Source organism: Labrus bergylta, chromosome 14 (genome assembly GCF_963930695.1).
Source record: "Labrus bergylta chromosome 14, fLabBer1.1, whole genome shotgun sequence".
Taxonomy (NCBI): Eukaryota; Metazoa; Chordata; class Actinopteri; order Labriformes; family Labridae; genus Labrus; species Labrus bergylta.
The window spans coordinates 3212291-3231517 of NC_089208.1; the positions used below are offsets into that span (position 1 = coordinate 3212291).

General features: G+C 42.3%; 1 protein-coding gene across 1 annotated transcript in view; it reads left to right on the forward strand.

The window, feature by feature from the left end:
• The window catches only part of vps37d (VPS37D subunit of ESCRT-I), a 44824-nt gene continuing 25597 nt past the window's right edge, over positions 1–19227 (forward strand). Inside the window, exons 1-2 of the mRNA XM_020647130.3 lie at positions 1–251; positions 8789–8960. Coding sequence (XP_020502786.1) covers positions 141–251; positions 8789–8960 — 283 coding nt within the window. The 5' untranslated portion in view covers positions 1–140. The remainder of the gene's footprint in view (positions 252–8788; positions 8961–19227) is intronic.

Below are 19227 nucleotides of genomic sequence, written 5' to 3' on the forward strand. Positions count from 1 at the left end.
CGTTGACGCTGCATGCGGAGCCTGAACGCGTCGCATTCCGATGTGAGAGCGAGATGTGACCGCGGTGCGGACTTGTTCTTTTTTTCATGTCTCCAAAACCGTCTTCAAGCTCAGTCTGAAGGACTACAAGGTCCAGCGTGATGGAGCCGAACACTTGTCCTGACGGTTACCGGGCTTTGAGCGACTGTGAGCTCAGCGAGCTTTTACAAAACGACGACAAAATGGATCAAATCATTCGGCTCAATGAGAAGGTAAGGTATCCTCTTGTTCCCCCCCAAAGGAAACCAAAGTGCCGTAAGGAATTTGTGCAGCATTACCCCATGTGTTAAACCTTTGATTTGTCTTTCTCTACTTTTTATCCTCTCTTTAAAATTCGCGTTTTTTTGTGTTTTAATGTCATTCACATTTAACGCAAATCCGCTTTACATGGCTCATCGATTGTCTGCGTGGCGAGTGGCCGGATTTCCATTTCTTTTCATGAACGCCGTCTCCTAATAATGTGGTCAATTAGTCACCGAGACCACGATAAAACATGAAGAAAATCATAATTGCGGTCACTCCAAGTGATAAATGTATCTTGCAGTGGTTCTCTTCGCGCAGAAAGCTTCCATAGACCCCCATACGCGCCGTTATGTGGTTAGAGTTCTCACGCTGAACCCCGTTTAAAAAATGTCGCAATCTAGCGTTTCTTCATTTTTCCTATGATCAGAAAAGTTAAAAACGATGAATTGAGTAACCATTACAATGATCTTAGCATACTCCTTTATTCGGCTATCATTTGGTGTGTGTAGCATCGCTTATTTGAATTTATATTGAACTTTTACAAGTGGTCATCCCGTTCCCTCTTCGTTTAAAAGATAGATTGGCGACCCGAGCTAATTCGGAATAAAAGTGAACTTCCACAATGGGAAGTTGCGCTTAAATGTTTTGTTTTTGTGCCGAATTAAGCTGTCGGCAATGACGATCACTAACCATCATTATTCGCACCATTTAATGATTTAATGGTTGCGTGATAACACGGTTAAATTAAAGTCGGCGTTTTTTAAAAGGGAATTCCACGTGGTTCATTCTGCGTGACAGAGGCACGTTTCGGGGGCTAATACAAGATGACCTTTCTGTCGTATAGCAATACTTCATCACTTTCTCCTTCACTCCCAACACACACCACACGCAGATACAAGGTGGGCCAATGGTTCCCAAACTTTTTCATGCATGGGGCCCCATTTTGATGAGGTTTGCCTTTGGGGGGGGGGGGGGGGGGGGGGGTGTTCAAACAGAAAAGACTCTCTCAGTCAGGAGTCAGCAGGCTATAGTATTGCGTTGCCCTTGCAGCCAATGGGTGGAGTGGATAACAACAGTGTGTGCAGTGAAACATAACCAGGGTGGGATAGTCATGTTGTCATTGTGACCGTACAAACACCCAAGGAGTTTTATATTTTAAAAAAAATCAACTGTTTCTTTTATTATTGGACCCCACTAAGAGAAGAGAACCCCAGGGCTGGATCACATTTCAGTGTTTATACACTGCTGTTGCTTGGTTTTATTGAATTTTTAAAAAAGGGAGAAGCTGCATGCTTTGAGGTATTTGCTCAGAGACGAGGACAGTCATTACTTATTTGTCCTGTGTTTGGCAAAGGATGCGTCATTTGAAACCTGGCTCTGTGGATGAAATGGGATGATGGAGCTAAAGTGGTTGAATCTCACCAAGAGGTCATACAATTCCCCCTCTGGGAGCAGAGCAGATTACCCAAATCCACAATCCAGACAGCTTGGGGGTGTTTTTTTTTTTTTTTAGCATTTATCTGTCATTAACAAATAAGACAGACTCCTTTGTTTCCAGAGGGCGTTGATCCTTTAAAATATTCTCTCGGTAGTATATATCAAAACATGTACTGTATATGTTTCATGGCTGACTGCTTTCACATCCCATCTCTCATCTCCACCCAGGCTCTGGGAGCACTGCGCTTCATTAGTCTCATGTTAATGATGAGTGTTATGTAAACATCTGAGGTTATTCATAATCATAGTCTCATTAATAAAAGACCATACAAAATGTTCCCGTCTCCAGTGCCACAGTGAGCTTCTTCTCAGAGTGACCCTCAATAATCATGCAGATGAGAGCGATACGTTTTAACGCTGATCTTGAGTAGGGAAACCAAAAGATCTGCAGTCATGGAAACATAGCAGTGTGTTGAAACCTGGGTAGCCTCAAACGCTCTGCAGCTGCAGTACAGTTCTGTCTGTGTCAGGGTGATAACATTGACGCTCCACCGGCACCACATGAAGAGGAGGAGGTGAGAGTTATGTTCCTCTGGACACCGGAGCAGCGGCAGGCTGATTTCAAGTGGAGGCCGCTGCTGAGAACCTCGCAGCAGGAATAAATGTATTTCATATGCTATTAGCTTTATTGAGTTTACCTGGGCTGTAGCACTCGTAACAAATTACAAACTGCCTCAGAGAGAGAGAGAGAGAGAGAGAGCGAGCTGCTGTCCTGCTTAGATGACTTTGAGTAGCACACACAGATTCGACCCCGCCCTGATTACACTGTTAAACAAGCTGTTTTTTTATAAACACCATTAATGAGGTCCAGACCTTGCTGACATCATCATCTCTTTTTCTTTATGACTTAATGCGTCTGCGCTCTTTTGACAGTCTTCATCACCGGTACCTTTCACAAAGCCACTCTCTCCCCCCCCCCCCCCCAAAAAAACACACCTCCCCGTTTCAAAAAGCTTCTCTCACGATTCTGTTATCACAACAGGTGAGACAGGTGAGGCTTGTTATGAGAGACGTAGCAAATCTACAAGAGTGCAGAATAACATCAACGTCATCTCGCTGCACTAAACAAATAACAGACGTCATTAGAGGGTTCTTATTATGAGGTGTGGCACCGCGATCATTGCATTTAAGGATAGGTGTAACAGCGTTTCTCTCTGTTTACCTGCAGAGCCTATCACATGCAACTCCTGGTTCTACTTATGTGATGGGTAGATCGCCGGGGAAATTGTTTTTTTTTATCAATATGCGATCTTAGATGGCAATCATACATGATTTAAAAAAGAAGAGTTATCTCCCTTGGATGCATGGAAACTGAGTTTACTGCCTCCTTCTAGATTTGAATGAGTCACAGATGCAGGACGGACACTATCAAACATCACTGAGATGTTGTTGAATGGTTTTCTTTTCTTAGTTCCTGTTGGCCTTAATTGTGTGTTTATGTAATGATACAGGTAAACTGAAGGTCAGTAACCTGCATCCTGGTCAAGTCAGAGATTTTTGATTGTAAATACCTTCCTGAAATTGTCACTACTTGTTGGCCTGGCTTGTTGAGGCAGATTGTTCTTTACCTTTAGAGTCTTTGGAGTCTGGTTCTGCTCCACATTTCTGTCTGTTTAAAGGAAGTTTTTCCCTGCTGAGTACTTGCTCACTGATTGATTAATGTTGGCTCCCTCTAGATAATATTACATAAAGTATGGTGTGGTTCCTGCCCTAATCTTAAAGTGTCATGACTTTTGTTGTGATTGTGTTCTTCACAAAGTTGATTGATTGACTTTAAAGCCCCTTCTGCCCAAACACTCCCCTCCTGAACATGTCCTGACATGACTCAGTTCTGAATCAGCTGAACTTCACATCAAGTTGACTTCACCCTGCCAGCCCCCCCCCCCCCCCCCCCCGAGTTAAGACTCTGTCAGATGAACCTATTTGTGATCAGAGCAGGTTATCAGCTGCTCCCTACTTCTGTTAGTCCGTACATTTCTTTCCATTCATTGATATTGTGGATAAATCCCAAATTCATATTGCATTGATACCAATGATAAACAGTCGTCTACAGACAAGTACTCCTCCTGTAAAAGTATTCTGTGGTACATGTGTGAAAAGACAAGTCTGGATCAAGTCCCCACCTGAATCTCAAGACAATGTGTCAGGACTTTTTGTGAAGCAGCTCATAAGGCATTGAACCAAATCTTGAAGTTGCCGGTCTGAAAACCAAGACAACAAATCTTAAGATGCTGTTGTGTCAAGCTCTGAAAAGCTTTCTTCTCATGTAGGAACATATTTCATCTTACACATGATCGAAGTATTGATTTATCTAAATATTGAGCATAGCAGCTAAAACTGGTTCCATATTGGCCAACGATAGGATGATCAAACTGGCCTTCCAAAGAGGCGTCACAGATGGATTCATTTCTATCGATTGAATCAAGGCCTGGTGCTTCATAAAGAACTTCACTGAATAGAAATTACTCGTGAATTTCATTGCAGGCAGAATCTGTGATTGGTGGCTTGTGGCTGCTGAAACCTAATTTCACTTGAGCCACATTTAAGATAAAAAGAGCAACACTATGGTTGTGGTCAGACATGTTGAACCACAGGAAATGATTCTGTTTGCCTGATGAAAAGGGTCTAGTACCAAAACGTTGCCTATAAATGTTTGTTTGCAAGTTGTGCAGAAGTTTACCTTTAAGTTTTTGAAGGACACATCACTCTCCTAGGCACCTGTCCTCTGAAATACATGTGTAAAATAAATACAAGTTTTTTTTCTATTTTGAACCAGAGGAAACGACAGTCTGCTGTTCCTCATTTTCTACAGTGCAGAATTTCCGACTCTTAAGTGTTCCCCAAGCGTCATTTGTCATGCAGGGTAAACACTGTCAGGACAGCTTTATAGCTCATGCATCAAATCAGGAAAAAAAAACTCCCTCCCTGAAGTCTGCATCAATTGTTGTTTAATAAACGGGGCGGATTGCTTTAAGCAGGAAATGGATTGTCCACTTTGATTCCTGTTTAAAGAAAATGGGGCGTATGATTGGGCTGTTAAATCTGAGTGGAGCTGTGTTATCTGTATTCTTGCAGGACCTTTTTTTTTTTCTTCTTCCAGACTGAATAGCAGATCTGTGGTATCTCTTTCTGCACTCACACAGACCATCTTTTTACTACAAGGCACATTCTGCAAATTCCTCCGAACTCGGGACTCTTACATCCTTTTGATGACCCGTAAAATGTGAGACAGATGCAGCGCAGAACACTAGACTGAATGAAACAGCCTTCAGGCTTGTAGTGACTGAGTGTTGAGAGAAAGCAATAGAGCAAGAAAAAGTATCCGGGCTGGGCAGGATCACAGGAATGCAGAGACTGTTCGAAAAGTTGAAAAAGGGATTCAGATTTTTCCCAGATTGAAGTTAACAAAGTGGCATTGTGTCAGTGTTTGAGACACCCATTGTTTATATCAGCGCTTTGCTGGCAGGACTTACAGGGAGTGGCATTCATTTAAATAATTTATGGTTTTCCTATTCTAGTGACAATGATTACCAACCCCTCCCCCATATACTCATACAGCAACCACCATCCCTCAAACCCCAGCAGCATGATGACTACAACAAGAATTCTGTGACATCATGACCATATAAACATGATTTATTAAGCTTTCAGACAAGAAACATAAGCAAACTTTTTAATAGCTTTATTTTGAAAGATTTGACCGGTTATCATTTATGAGCACATTGTTAGGTACCATCTGGGAAATTTACCTAAAAATTATCTTTATTGTTGGTTTCAGCCATTGATTGTATAAGTACGGAAACTTTTTTCCACTAGGTATGAGTGCCTTTAGTTAGTCATCACCCTCGCTAGGCGGCACTAAAATCATAGTCTGTTTAACAAATTATTAATAATTTGGCCGATTCAATGTTTTGCTCAAACCTTCCCACACAATGATGGGCTGTAGACGTAGACTGGCTATGGCTCTGGCTCTCCCTGCTCTACAACCTGGATGTAAACAAGCACAGTGAATGGATAGCATTATGTTGGAGCAGTGCAGTTTGGCTGTAGTTTGATCTAGAAAATGGAGAATAAGTTGTATGTAGACTGTGTCAGATCAATGCGTAACTACATTAAGCACAGGCGTGTGGATGTAAACCTGCAGGGAAACCAAAATAAGTCGCTTAACCGCAGGCAATGTTAATTAAATTGTACAAAATTTTGAATGTTTTTTCTTATCTGGAGACTAGTGGGGTGACCAGAATTTATAGGTCCATTTAACCAGCTTGGAAATAAGTCGGCCAGGAACATCACTAGTCAACACTGCGGCTCTTCCAGATGGGAACAGGAGGAGGTTGAGGCGATTTGTCCATTTATATACATTCATGATGGAAACTGAGTCTGTATTGCTTTTCAGCTGCAGTGCGTTGACCAGTCCTTCTGCAGTAAGCATATTAAGTACATGAACCTCAAAATCATATGAACTTTACCGTCATCCCACCATTTGATTGGATAATGGATTACTTGATATTTCCTTCACATTTTAGTAATTTTGGAAATCAGCACGTTGGAATATTGTCAAGAATAGAGTCAGGAAAAGTTTGTGCACCACCGGTTTCTTTGATGATGTAAACCGGTAGTGAACCAATGTGATTTAAGACAGCTTGAGTGAAGGCATTGATAGCCAGCTAACCAACAAAAATCGTTTCATGGTTCCAAAGTTAAGATGTACTACAGAGGGAGTAATTGTCCATTGAGGATGAAAAACTGTTTGAGGTTGTAAAACTCACATGGAGAGTGATTATCAAAGACTAAAAAATCCATCCAAAAGACTAAAGGATTGTTTTTCTTGGTGATGAAATCTGTGGCTTTCCAATCCATACTTTAAAAAGCCTCATACACTGAAGCTTAGAAACACAAATGCTCAAGTTTTTCTTTCCAAATCATTCTGACTTTGGGAAGAAAAAAAAAAAACAGATATTTGTCAGACATAAATAATTCTGTTTCAAAGAACAACCCACTTCAAAGTCATAAAATAACACGCAGTATTAACAGTTGGAGAGAGAGTGTCCGTTTTTAATGAGTGGTGTCTCCTTTAGAAGTAAAAAAATATATATATATATATATTTGTGTTGGCAACGGGTTGTTTTTATAGTGGAAACAAAGTCATTTTCATCTTTCAACCTCAAACCTTTCAAAGTGTTGGCTCTAAGAGAACCAGACAACTTTCCATTTTTCAACAAAACATAGCAACTAGGACAACAATCCCAATTTGTAGCCAAGATCCGAGCGTTTTTAATAATGAAATAAGGCTAAGACATTCGATAGCAGTGAGTAGTTTTGGTACTTGCTGACTTACTGGAGTAGAAGACTCCCAGCTGAGAGTCAGCTTGGGCCTTTTCTAGTCCCAGAACTCTCTTGATTGAGTGGACGCCTGGAGTTAAGTCTTGAGCTTTATTGCTCTCCCTCTTTCCTGTATTTTCTCACCGCACCATGGGGGAAACTTTTTCTTTTGCCCTGCAGAAATAGTTACTCAAGTCGTTCAAGCATTTGCAGCAGTCCCAGTTTACGGATAAAGTTTAAATCTTTCCCAGAGATAATACGTATAGTTGTAGGAATAACTACATTGTGAAAGCAAGGCTCCAAAGGAATGAATCTAATCTTTGTTGGTGACATTTGATTGTGTGTAACTTCATAATGATAGCTTGATGTAAAAATGGGATGCGTGGGATTGAGATGTTGTGCTGGAGATTTACTTTTGTTTTTACAGTTTCCATTGAAGCCTGTTCATCAGTTTGTGTTCAGTTAAAGTCAAAGTCTATTTTGACTGCTGGGTGATGATGGTGGTTTCAGAAGCAGGCCTGTGACTTCAAGGACATCGGTGTATTTCCGAGGTCTAGCTGTGATGGTATGCTGGTGGAGAATGTGACTGATGGAGCTGCTACCTGCCTCCATCAGCAGGTGCTGACACGTCACCACGTGATTCAGGGTCCTGTGCAGCCTCCATTAGGCTGCAGGAGAAGATAAAGAGATTGTATCATGCTGCTCCAAATGACTTTCTAATGCACCGAAGCTTTTTTTCAGTCCAGCACTGATATTTCCTTTCCACTGTGGGGTCGTTCAGGACAAATCAACTCATGTAACCCAAGAACCACTGGGAGTTTCTTTTAGCAATTTATTGCAAGGCACCAACACAACTTTCCTACGACTGTAGAGAGACGAAGTATTCACACGTCTGCATGAACACTTTGAAGAGAGTCAATGAATGCCCTATGATATTGGACATGGTCCCTGCAGTACACTGGTGTGTTACAAGCCACACAGCAGCTTTACAAATGTTTCACTGACTTTCTTCTAAGATGTTTTTGCATGACCTCTTGGGCCTCTGTGGCTTTTCAAGATCCCTGGCCCCACCACTGTAACCACTGGCCCAGGAACATTTACGCTTAAGACAAAATGTAATAAACTTTGATTTGATCAACTTTATGTATCCTGAAGGACATTCATGTATCGGGTTGCTCCAACGTGACAGTACAAAAGAGTAACATAATAGAGCATCAAATATAAGTGAAAACATCACCTGGCCAAGCATATTTTTGATCGGCCAAAAGATAAATTGCGGGGAGCTGGTGGCCTTGTAGTTAGTTTGCGTTCCCCGTGTAAGGAGGATGTAGTCTTCTAGTCCGACCCGTGGCCCTTTTTTCTACAATGGTAGTGTTGTTTATGCGGCCGCCTTAACTACAAAGCGCTGTGGGAACACTGCTGTTTTCTATGTTTGAGGCAGTGTTTAAACTCGCCCCAGTGGAACGTGCAATCAGCTGGCTCCAGGTCTGTCCATCGTGGGGCCAGTTATAATGTCCAGTCCTGTGACTTCATGTCATCTGCATAATATTGGTGAAGTTAAAGACAACCCTTCAAAAAAGAGTATCGACATGTATGTTACAGGAGGTTTTTTTACTGTCCTATACATAGTTTTGAGAAACAACCTTCAGCTGTACCACATTTATCTGACATTTATTTCTCTCTTTAGTTTAAGGAGCTTCAGGTGGAGAGGGAAATGCTGCAGACGTCCAATCGGAGCCTGGCCGAGGACAGCCTGGCCCGACGACCCCGCCTCTGTAACGGCAAACTCCAACTGGCGGAGAAATACCGGGAATTGTCCAACCTGGCAACCACATGCTGGGAAAAACAGAGTCAGCTCGGTGAGTATACCCCACCATTGACAAGACAATGAGTTTGGAGGGCAGCGAGGAGAAGGAGGGGATGTTTCTGGTTTCATACTCGAATGCCAGTGGGTGATCACTGTCGAGTCATAAGTCAGGAGGAGTGTGGTTGTGATGACAAGGTCACGGGTTCAGATTCCAGGACTGGATGGGTAAATATGGACTTGCTAAGTGGAAGTGAGGCCCTGAAAAGGACAACATTGCTGCCATTTTCTGGATGAACAACTTTCTGTATAATGTAAACAGCTTAGGACTGTCTGTGGAGGCAGATTTTTTTGTGATGCTTTGTGTAGAATTGAATGAAAAAGAACAACTTGCAGAACAAAAGGTGGCGTCCTAACCACTTAAGGTTTGAGCTAATTATACGTGATATCCCACAGTGGCTCCCCCGTGTCTCACCTTGTAATTGCAGCGAGATTTTCAGCGTTTACCGCCTGCTTGAAGACACAGACAGCAGAATGAATTGCTTTTGACTCACTGTGACAGTCTCGCTGCTTCAGAGAATGAGGGAAGTTTCACTTCAGAGTACAGAAAAGAGCGTCGGAGTGTCAGCGAGACGAGCCTTCAACCGCTCAGCGAAAGCCTCAGCATGACTGCAGTTTGGTCATGGGAACGAAATGGAGCATATCAAATGCCAGCAGGAAGCTTGCAGCAGTTGTCAGGGAATTTGCGGGGTGAAAGGGGCCTTGTCTTTGTTTAGGCGAGTCATGCTTTTGACGGGGGCAGCACCAGAGGATGTCTTTTTAAGCCCAAAGCCACTAAATTATAAGCCCTCAAGGGCAGGCTTCAGAAATTCCTCCCAGTGTAAAAGAGCCATGCCCAGAACAGGTGATAAAATAAATCCAGTGCATTAATTTCCAGAGGTAATGTCAACCCGCTGCATATTTATAACTCCTGTGTGAAGGCTTAAATGGAGCAGACCCAGAGCTTGGGTTCCTTAATGAAACAGCGGTTGCCAGATTTGTGCTGCGGCCTCAGCTGCCGGCCAGTGATGGAAGTTGGGTGGAATGTTAAACTTCCTCTCAGTGTGTGCGCATTACACAGATGCGATCCCACCTCCCCAGCAAAGCAGGATGGGTGGGGGTCCGTCCTTCCTCTGCAAAACATCTGACTCTCGTTTGCTGCAACAGAGGAAAAGGGGGGAAAAGAGATGAATGAGGAGGTTTTTCTTCAACAGTTATTGCAGCTGAGACAAACTGTGGAGAGGATCGAGGCAGACAGCTGTATTGTTTAATACATCCCGCTGTTTGTTTGACCAAAGACAGCTGACAAAGTCTGGCTGTGGTCCCCCAGGTGGAGTGGAGACCTTGATTGGTTTGTAACTTTCTCACAACTAATATTGGCATCTGTGTCCCTCTCTGCAGCTCGGTGCAAATCAGCAACGCTTACTTTCACATGTCTCAGATTGCAGAAAATCCATTTCAAACATGCCTTCACACAAAGGTGACCCTTTTCTCTTTAAAGCCCACATCCTGTTAATACCTGCCAGGATTATATTTAGTGACCACAGTCACACCATGAGTCACAGGTGTCACAAGGCAAACTACTTTTCTTATTGACTGTTACTTCAAGTTGTCATTACAATGTTTGAACCATTTAGAATTAGAATCAGAATCAGGTTTATTGCCAAGTACATTTACATATACAAGGAATTTGACTTGGTGCTAAACAATAACAAGGAATTACAGCCCTAGTGTGGTTTAGCTAAAGTTTGGTAACGCTTTAAATTAAGGTCACAGTATTCACCATTAACTACTGTACCCGTTTATATTTACTGTTATATTTAGTGAACGCGACAGATATTGAGCAGTTTGGCTGCTCTGAGCCTGAAAGCGGAGAGAACAAAGAGCTCTGTGAGCAAGGAGCAAGATTTTCACCACTCCCCTGGACTCACATTGTCTGGCTGTAGGAGAGGATGTCTTGAAGTAAACAAGGAAATGTTTTTAAGAGACACTCAACAAATACTGTACAGCGTGTTTGTTGCTGACCTCCAGTGGTTTCATTTCTCACCTTGTTGTAGTGATGCGGCACCTCCTGAAACCACTGTTGTTGGGTTGTTGTCAAGGTTACAACAAAGTGTATTTCTGAGCACATTCACAAGTGATGCTGGCTGCCTGAGCAACAGAACCAAGACTTTTAATAAGATCAATGTTTCCTCATGTTAATGAAAAACATACTTCAAGACGCATTACAGGCTCTGTCAAGATTTCTCTCTCTAGTAAATCCATCCCGATCCCCCAGATAATACTGATAAAAATAAGTATTTAATGTGTATTTATGAAGTCTTGACCCCTTTTTTGTTGTTTATCATTGAAAAGGTCTAAAACGTTGACAGCATCACATCCTCTTGAGATATTTTCATCACTTCTATGCTGCTATTTAAAACATCAGCACACTCAGTCAGGTGTCACTATGCTTCAATGAGAAATGTATTCTTTGTAGTTATTGCTGCTTATAATAAAAAAACGTTTAAAAGTCCACCAGTATCTCAGGTGAGAGCAGCCTCGGTCGACCAGCATGTTCAGCAGCTACACGTTGGAGATATTAACTTAACAAGTGTCTAGTTTCTGTATTTATATCACCAGCAGGGCAGTTTGGATTCCCCAGTGGGTGTTGAAAAGCATCCTGGGACACTTTAGTGGAATCACTACTGGAGCAGAAGTAGTCGAGGCAGCTAAAGTTAAATTGAGCATTCACTCAAGTCCAACCCCCTGATGGAAATGATCCAGTCGTACCTTTGCAACCAAAACAGGGGGACTTGAATAACTCTGGATTTCCCTTTATGTTGAAGCTGTGTGTAAGGTGAAAATGTAGGAGACGTACTCGTATCGTTTAGATGATCATTTATTTTTTTTACCTTCAAAATAAAGTAAAGTTATCTGGTAGAATATTGTGACCTCCGCGGGCATTTTAAGCCTGTGATAACTCCAGTGCAGAAGTTAATACCTACGACATAATTGTTGGGCTTACAGGCTTAGTCAAACAGACAAGAAGCATCCTGTCCATACCCTGCACAGCTACTGTGAAGTGTGAGCCACAACAAACTCCTACCAGGTCAGCTTTATTGGCTAGTTAACAACGACTGATGGAGTCTGTTGGCGAGAGTCGCTGTCTCGGGACAGTGAAACAGACAGCAGTTGACTGGCAACACTAGCCCAGCGGTTCCAAAGGAGATACCTTCCAAAAACATGTTGTGGAGTGGATAGACAGAGTAAGAAAACTGGGAGATAGAGAATGGGGAACGACATGCGGGAAGGAGCCTCAAATGGGTAGATTTTCTGGATTTTAGGCTGTTGTACTCTTTTTTGTTGTTATATTAGTGGCCTATTAGTGTGTGTGTGTGTGTGTGTGTGTGTGTGTGTGTGTTGATGTTGCTACATTATATGACTTAACCACCTCCAGGGACAGTGGTTGTTCCACGGTCTCTTGCACCCTCATTTTGGGGGTCTTGAGTTGAAAAGTTTGGGCACTAGCCCATTAAATATTGCGGCTCTGCAACAGCACCATAACGAAGTTCAGCTGTCATTACTCCTTTGCACTTGAACATTACATCCGCAATGACGTAACAATGGTGTCCCAGTGTGTGGATTCACATGGCATGAGAGTAAAAACCATTCTGAATGTACAGAAACATAATGACATGATTAAGGCACTGTTACAGAATCACACTACTGTTGTTTAAGGTATCAAATGTTGAGGTTTTATTGTGTGATATTAAATCTTTTATCAAAGCTGAATCATAAAAGAAAGAAAGCAGGACTTTGGGAGCTCTGTAACAACACCCCTGGTTGTTACCTAGGTGAGCAGCCTCATGTTTGAATCTTGGCATCAGTTTAGTCAAACCATTGTAGGCGGACTGTGGAGATCATCGGATGCCTTTGAAAGCTTTCAGCTGTGTGGCTGTTTCAGTCTACTGACAACTGCTAGACTGCACCTTTTGTCTGCTCTAATTACTCTTTTTTATCTCCTGTAATCCATGCACCAATCCATGTTTCACACATCAACAGCGTGAATATGCAGAAATGACGTATTTGTAAGAAATAAAATAACAAATCGAAACTCTTTTCAATGGACCACGCATTCAATTCCTCACACCCCTTAACTTTGAGACAACAGGAGGTCATGCTCTGAACATCCTTCTGCAGGACTGTACTTGCTGTGTCTTCTTTTCGAACTTGCCTTTGTGATGTTTGGGTGTGGACATCAGAATGGGATTATGGGTTTGTTTGTTGCTGTAGCAGATCTGAGTGAATGTGAACCCTGAGACGAGGCTTTTATATCCACTTCCTGTGGGAACACAGCTGACTGTAGGTGGAGAACAAAGTGCATATGGTGTCTCGTAACATTTTCTGCTTTTTTTTCTTCTTGGGAGTTTCCATATTCAGATCTTATGTTGACTCAAAGTCAACACGTCTCCTGTGGATTTTAGGGCTGTTAAGCATCTGAATGTTTCCTTGTGTTTCTCAGCGTCTTGACACAAACTTCATGTTTGTACATTCAGACATTTATGAGGTGTTTCTGCTGTCAGGTCACATTCGCTCTTTGAATATCTGAGTCAGCTCGGTGCCTGATACATTTTTCAGCGATTCAGAAAGTAAAGATGCTGAAGGTGTTTCACACGCTTGGAAGCAGTTGGTTTAAGTTTCCAGACGCAGCACAGCACAGGGGTAAAGATCAGGTCTACTGCCTTGAAAACCTGCGGCTGGGTTTCCCTGTAGAGGAGGCTCATTCAGCTATGGGTTGTGCCTTTCAAAAATAATTGGCTGTATTTGTTCGTGTGAAGCCTGTGCTTCCTCTCTTGTTACAGCGAGGGCTGGAGGATTTGTGGAAAATGGCTAATTGGTATTTTTCTGACCAATTTAGTGTCTCTGATTTGGAGTGGGATTTTTTTTTTCTACTAATTAATATTCAGGTGTGAATTTGTGCTCAACATAGAATGAACCAACATCTTTATCTGGTTTCTGTTCTTTCTGTATCAGGTCATAACACTGCAGCAGCTGCACATGAAGACACCTGTACTGATGGCTAAATCACCGCAGAAGAAAATGACACATATAACATGAAAAGACTCAAACAGTGTAAGGATAGAAGTAGTAACGCCTGCCTTTATTAAAACAGAGCTCAACTTTAACACATTAATTATAATCTTACACCCTTTTCCTGTGATACTGGTGTTTTATCAGTTGTCAGTCCATGGATTACTCCTACAGCGTCAACGTTTCATAATCGACGACACCTCCAACCGCTCCAACAGCTTCACTGCTGTCACTCTTCGGCGGGGGTGCTCACTGCAATCAGACACTGACTGTAGCGCGGGGTCTCTCCCATAACTGGTGGTAAAACGTTTTTTAAAACCACAGATTCCCACCCCGTCTTCCTGTCACAAATCAATATTCAAAGAGAAAAAGACTGTCGCTGAGAGAGTGATGGAGAGTATGAACACACAAGGTAGAGAAAGTTTCAGTCACAGTGGTGGTGAAGACAGCTGGAACATGATTCATCTTAAAGATTAAATGAATTAAACTCAGTGAATTAGAAAACAGTTATTAAATAAATCCCTTTCCATTTTGTTCATTTCAAGAGGATATTCTTTTGGCACCATGGTGTGGCACGTGATCTTGAAGAGCCAGCAGGTCAAATATGTTTCACATTCATTCAACCTTTATTTATACTCGAAAGATCATTGAGGGGCAACCCTCATTTACAATGACATCGAGTTATTACAGAAATAATTTAGAAAACAGACATTAAATCAAACAGAAAAACAGGGGACAGATAATACAAGACTGCTAAAATCAGTCTACAAAAGTCTAAAATGATACTAAGATAATTAAGCGAGTACAAAACTGCAAAAAACTAAACATGAAACTTCCAGTCAACCCCTGTGCAAAATCCACATCATCAAAACTTGCTGTTTTCAGAGCGTATTGATGGATGGTTGTAGTTTGACTTGTGACAAAGATGAAGAAAGGTAGTGAGATTTGTGTCTGAAATAGGCAGTCAATGTTAGACTTCCAGAGTCCACCTCGTGCGAGTCTGACTTTACTCGAGGTTAACGTGATAAACTGGTGTCATGTAACTTCTGAGAGTGATGCTGCAGACAGATCTGCACTTTAGCACAAGAAGCAAACTACTGAACAAACAATGACATGTTCATATTATTTATATTATTAACCCAACGTCCACCTGCTAGAGAACATGTCTGAATTAGATTGAAAGCAATCACCCAGCACCTTTATGCACAGAAAAAACACTTTTAGTAATTTGACCAAGAGCCAACGTTTTCAGGATGGTGTTTGCTCATTGAAAATGTCTTCTTTGGCTCAGCGCCGTTAGTTAAGACACTGGCACACCGACAGTGTATCTAAAGCCAACACCTCGGGTATTTAGCCACCTCCCAGGATTAGTGGAAATGAGTTTCAGCTAAAGAAACATTACCGTCATTTTTGTGAGAAGTAAAAGGCCACTGAAGTTATGAAATGTTTTTTTAGGGTTTGACTGATAGCATGTTGTGATATCCAACATGATAGGATACCAACAAACGTATGTCTGTGTATCTACGGGTTTGGTGACCATATGCAACAATTAAAAGGGGTGAAATCCTCTGGCTTGCTCCAGCTTGTGACGACTCTATTAATCACATGAGATGTAATTAAAATCCTGGCACTTGCAACTGGAACACTCGACTCTTTCAGATCTACAATTTAAATATAAAAACAATTACTCATTCAGCCTCAGCCGCTGCACTATAGAGCCATTCCTGCTGGTTGTCAGGACACCTTGCATAGTGACGATTTGATTTAGGCAGAGAGTGTGAGACGCTCTCTCCCAGCCCCTTGCATTACCAACGAAAGTGTAAGCTGAATTTTTACAGGAACATGGGTGTTCAAAAAAGCAAGAAAAACAGGATGAAGTCTGTAAATAGATTTAATGTAAAGCTGTCAGATGAGCTCTTCCAGTTGTAGAAACACGGGCTCTGGCATTACACAGCCGCCTAAAGCCAACATTAATCCCATGAGCTGCGTTGACCGTGACCGAACAGGCCGAGGAGAAGATCATCAACCCGCAAAAACTCCTCCAACAGAAGAAAAATGTCATGATGACGGTAGCACTGTTTTGATTGATGGGGTGCATCAGAGTGCATATTTGCTTTTTCCTCTCTAACATTGTGATTATTATTCCTCTGTGTAGAGCGTGGTATAATTCAGCCGGGATCCCTGAATTAACTTAAAAAAAGCAAAGTGTTATCTCAATATGTTGGAGCTGTGAAGCTGTTATCACACCCGTGTTGGATATGAAAGGAATCGTCTCAGGTCGCCTCGCTGCCTCGTGTTAAAGAGGACAAACACATTCGGCTGGAGAGCTGCTGGGTTTGCTTTTCACTGCCCGATTGGTTGGCTAATTTTCAAGCCTTGGTACATCCATGCCCTTCAAGGCCCCATCTGTAATACCATGACCTATTTGTGTATAATCAGCTGCAGATCGCTTGCCCGGCATGTTGAACTGCATTTCTTCACTCGATTTCTCAGGGACATTCATTTCAGGAGGGGTTAGCTGCTCTCTGTGGTGAAAGAATTGTATTCGTTTCATTATCGCCGACCCATTGCGTCTCCCATGTTTGTGCTGCTTCCAGCTGGCGCCCCATCAGTCACATGCATTGATATCTTGCGCCCTTTGACCGGAGACGATGTTAGCGGCATGCGAGGCGTGAAACGTGGAAATCTGTTGAGCTGTAAAGGGGCGAGGAAAGGAAGCTGGAAGAAAAAAAGCAAAGCTGCGGTGTTATTTCCTCTGGCATCTCTGTTCAGATGTCGCGAGCCCGTAAATCACAACACTTCCTGATGTGCATTTTAAAAGACCTGCATATGTTGTTTTTTTTACACAAGCGTGTAAAAGCCTCTCTCTCTTATTTCAGAGTTGTCTCCTTGAAAAATGAGCTGCATTTGAAGCTTCACTTTTTTTGTGATTGATTTGCACGCTGTACAGAAAAACACCACATGGCTGCTTGTGTTGCAGTGATGTAGTCAAGAATAAAATGTGAAATTAACTTTCAACCTCTAACCAGTAGGTGTGTTAAAAACAGTATGAAGAAATATAGTTTAGTGCGACGAAGCAGAAATGCAGATGCACTGAGTTGTAATTTCTCACGAGTCGTACTGTATCTGTTATTCTCCCAGCTGCTTTATACACTGAGAGTTTGTCTTTCTCCTCATTAAACATGTGCAGCCATCTTACGGCATCAGGATGAACATGTGAAAATGAATCTGCAGCCTCTAATTTAACTGTTGCATCACAGCTTAGTGTCATTACACATTCTTAAAAACATTCATTCATTAAATCACATGCAAATAGAACAAGGGTGTTGAACACACCTCTACACCCATCACACAGCTTAGCTCTGTCATCTGTGCATGAGGAGTTTGAATTACACGAGCTCATCAAGGCTCTGTTCTTTCTTAAAAAGGAAACAGCGGAGCAAATTCTGTTGTCTCACATCAGTTATGATATGATGTAACCATAGAGACAGAGCACAATTAAGTTCCACCCACAGCCGGAGGGGGGGGAAAACAATTCCTCCTCTCTCCATTGTTGACTTTGTTTTTGTGTGAAGGTGCTGCCTTGTCACTTCCATCTGCCAGCACACAACAGAGAAATGCCTACACGCTGCTGTGTGGTGGCATGCACTACCAAAGGAGGAGAAGCCAGAACAAAGCGAGTCTTCAAGAAGACAGGCATGGATTCAGGAAATCAGAAGAGACACGATCAGTGAGAAGGGGAGCGCCTAACCTTTAAATGTTCAGCAAGTCAGAGAAGATCTTTTGTAACATTTGTAATGTAACTTTAATTAGGTCGAGGCCGTGTCCCTGGGTAATTAATAAACAAGCTGCAGCTGCTAATTTGGTCGGACTAATGCTGCATTCATGTGGTCTCAGACACATCGGAAAAACGAGTTTCCGTGTTGTAAAACGCACATGAACACCTGCTCAAGTCGGTCAACTCGGAAACTGCCCAACTTCCTGATTTGACATCATAATCGTCATCAAAAATAATAGTAGCATACTTTTAATTAATTCAGGTATTGCACATCAACTTTCTGCTCACATATAACTTTATAACGTACGATTTTGCTTTTGTTACAACATTCCGACTTTCCGAACACACTGAAGTCGGAAGAACGACTTCCTAACTTGGAAACTTGGACCACCCGAGCGGCACATGAATGCAGCACAAGCTATGCAGAGCCTTGTTTTGTTCTCTGTTTGGTGACATGACGATTTCATGAGCGAGAGGGATTGAGAGCTGACGTTCACCCCCTGTGGTCGGTGGCAGTTCACGACCATACTGTAGACTGTATGCATGTGACCGTTGGGATCTCCATACACGTTACTAAACTGCTACGTTATGTTTTCTGTTCACCAGTATGTTCTTCTACGCTCTTTTGTTGATATTGGGATTCTGTCCCAACTACACATGCCATTGATTTCCTGTTAAATAAATGCATTAGAAGCCCACATTGTTTGTGCTGAATGATGGGGCGTGGCTAAGTTGAGTGACAGGTGGGCAGGTTGTAGCTGTTTCTTTTTTGAAGGTTTATATTTGGGCTTTTATCCTTTGTTTGGAAAGGACACTAGATGGAGTGGGAAATCAGAGAGAGAGAGAGGGAAGGACATGCCATGTCCAACCTGGAGTCGCTCAGGGGACTACAGCCTCTGTTCATACGGCGAACTTAACCGCTAGGCCTTTTACTCCCCTTTTCTGTAGCTGTTTGCCAGGAGACCTAAAACCCAGCTCAGCTCTACCTCTTAAAAGTTAGTCAGAATTTCAAACATGGCAACCGACATAGTTGTGTTTTATAACGCCTCTTCAGAAACCAATGGGTGACATCACTGAGGCTACGTCCATGTTTTATCCTGTCAATGGTTGCATATAGATGTGAAAGGAAAGAATGTTTTAAAGATGACAACACTCGTCTCTGTGGTGCTTAACAGCCACGTCCTGTCATGCTGCGTCTTTTCAAAGGACAACATGGTTTCTGTTTGATCAGATTCTGTATTCATGGATCTTCTGTCATCACACCCTGCTGTGATTTGCTCAGCTGCTTCAGTGCGATTAGATCAGTGATGTGACCTGATGAGAATCAACATTAACCATCACCTGGTAGCGTGAGGTTAAGCCACAAAGTATATCCCCCTACTGCAAGACTTTATCTACACAGCAGTATCATGATACAGTGACAGTAAAAGAG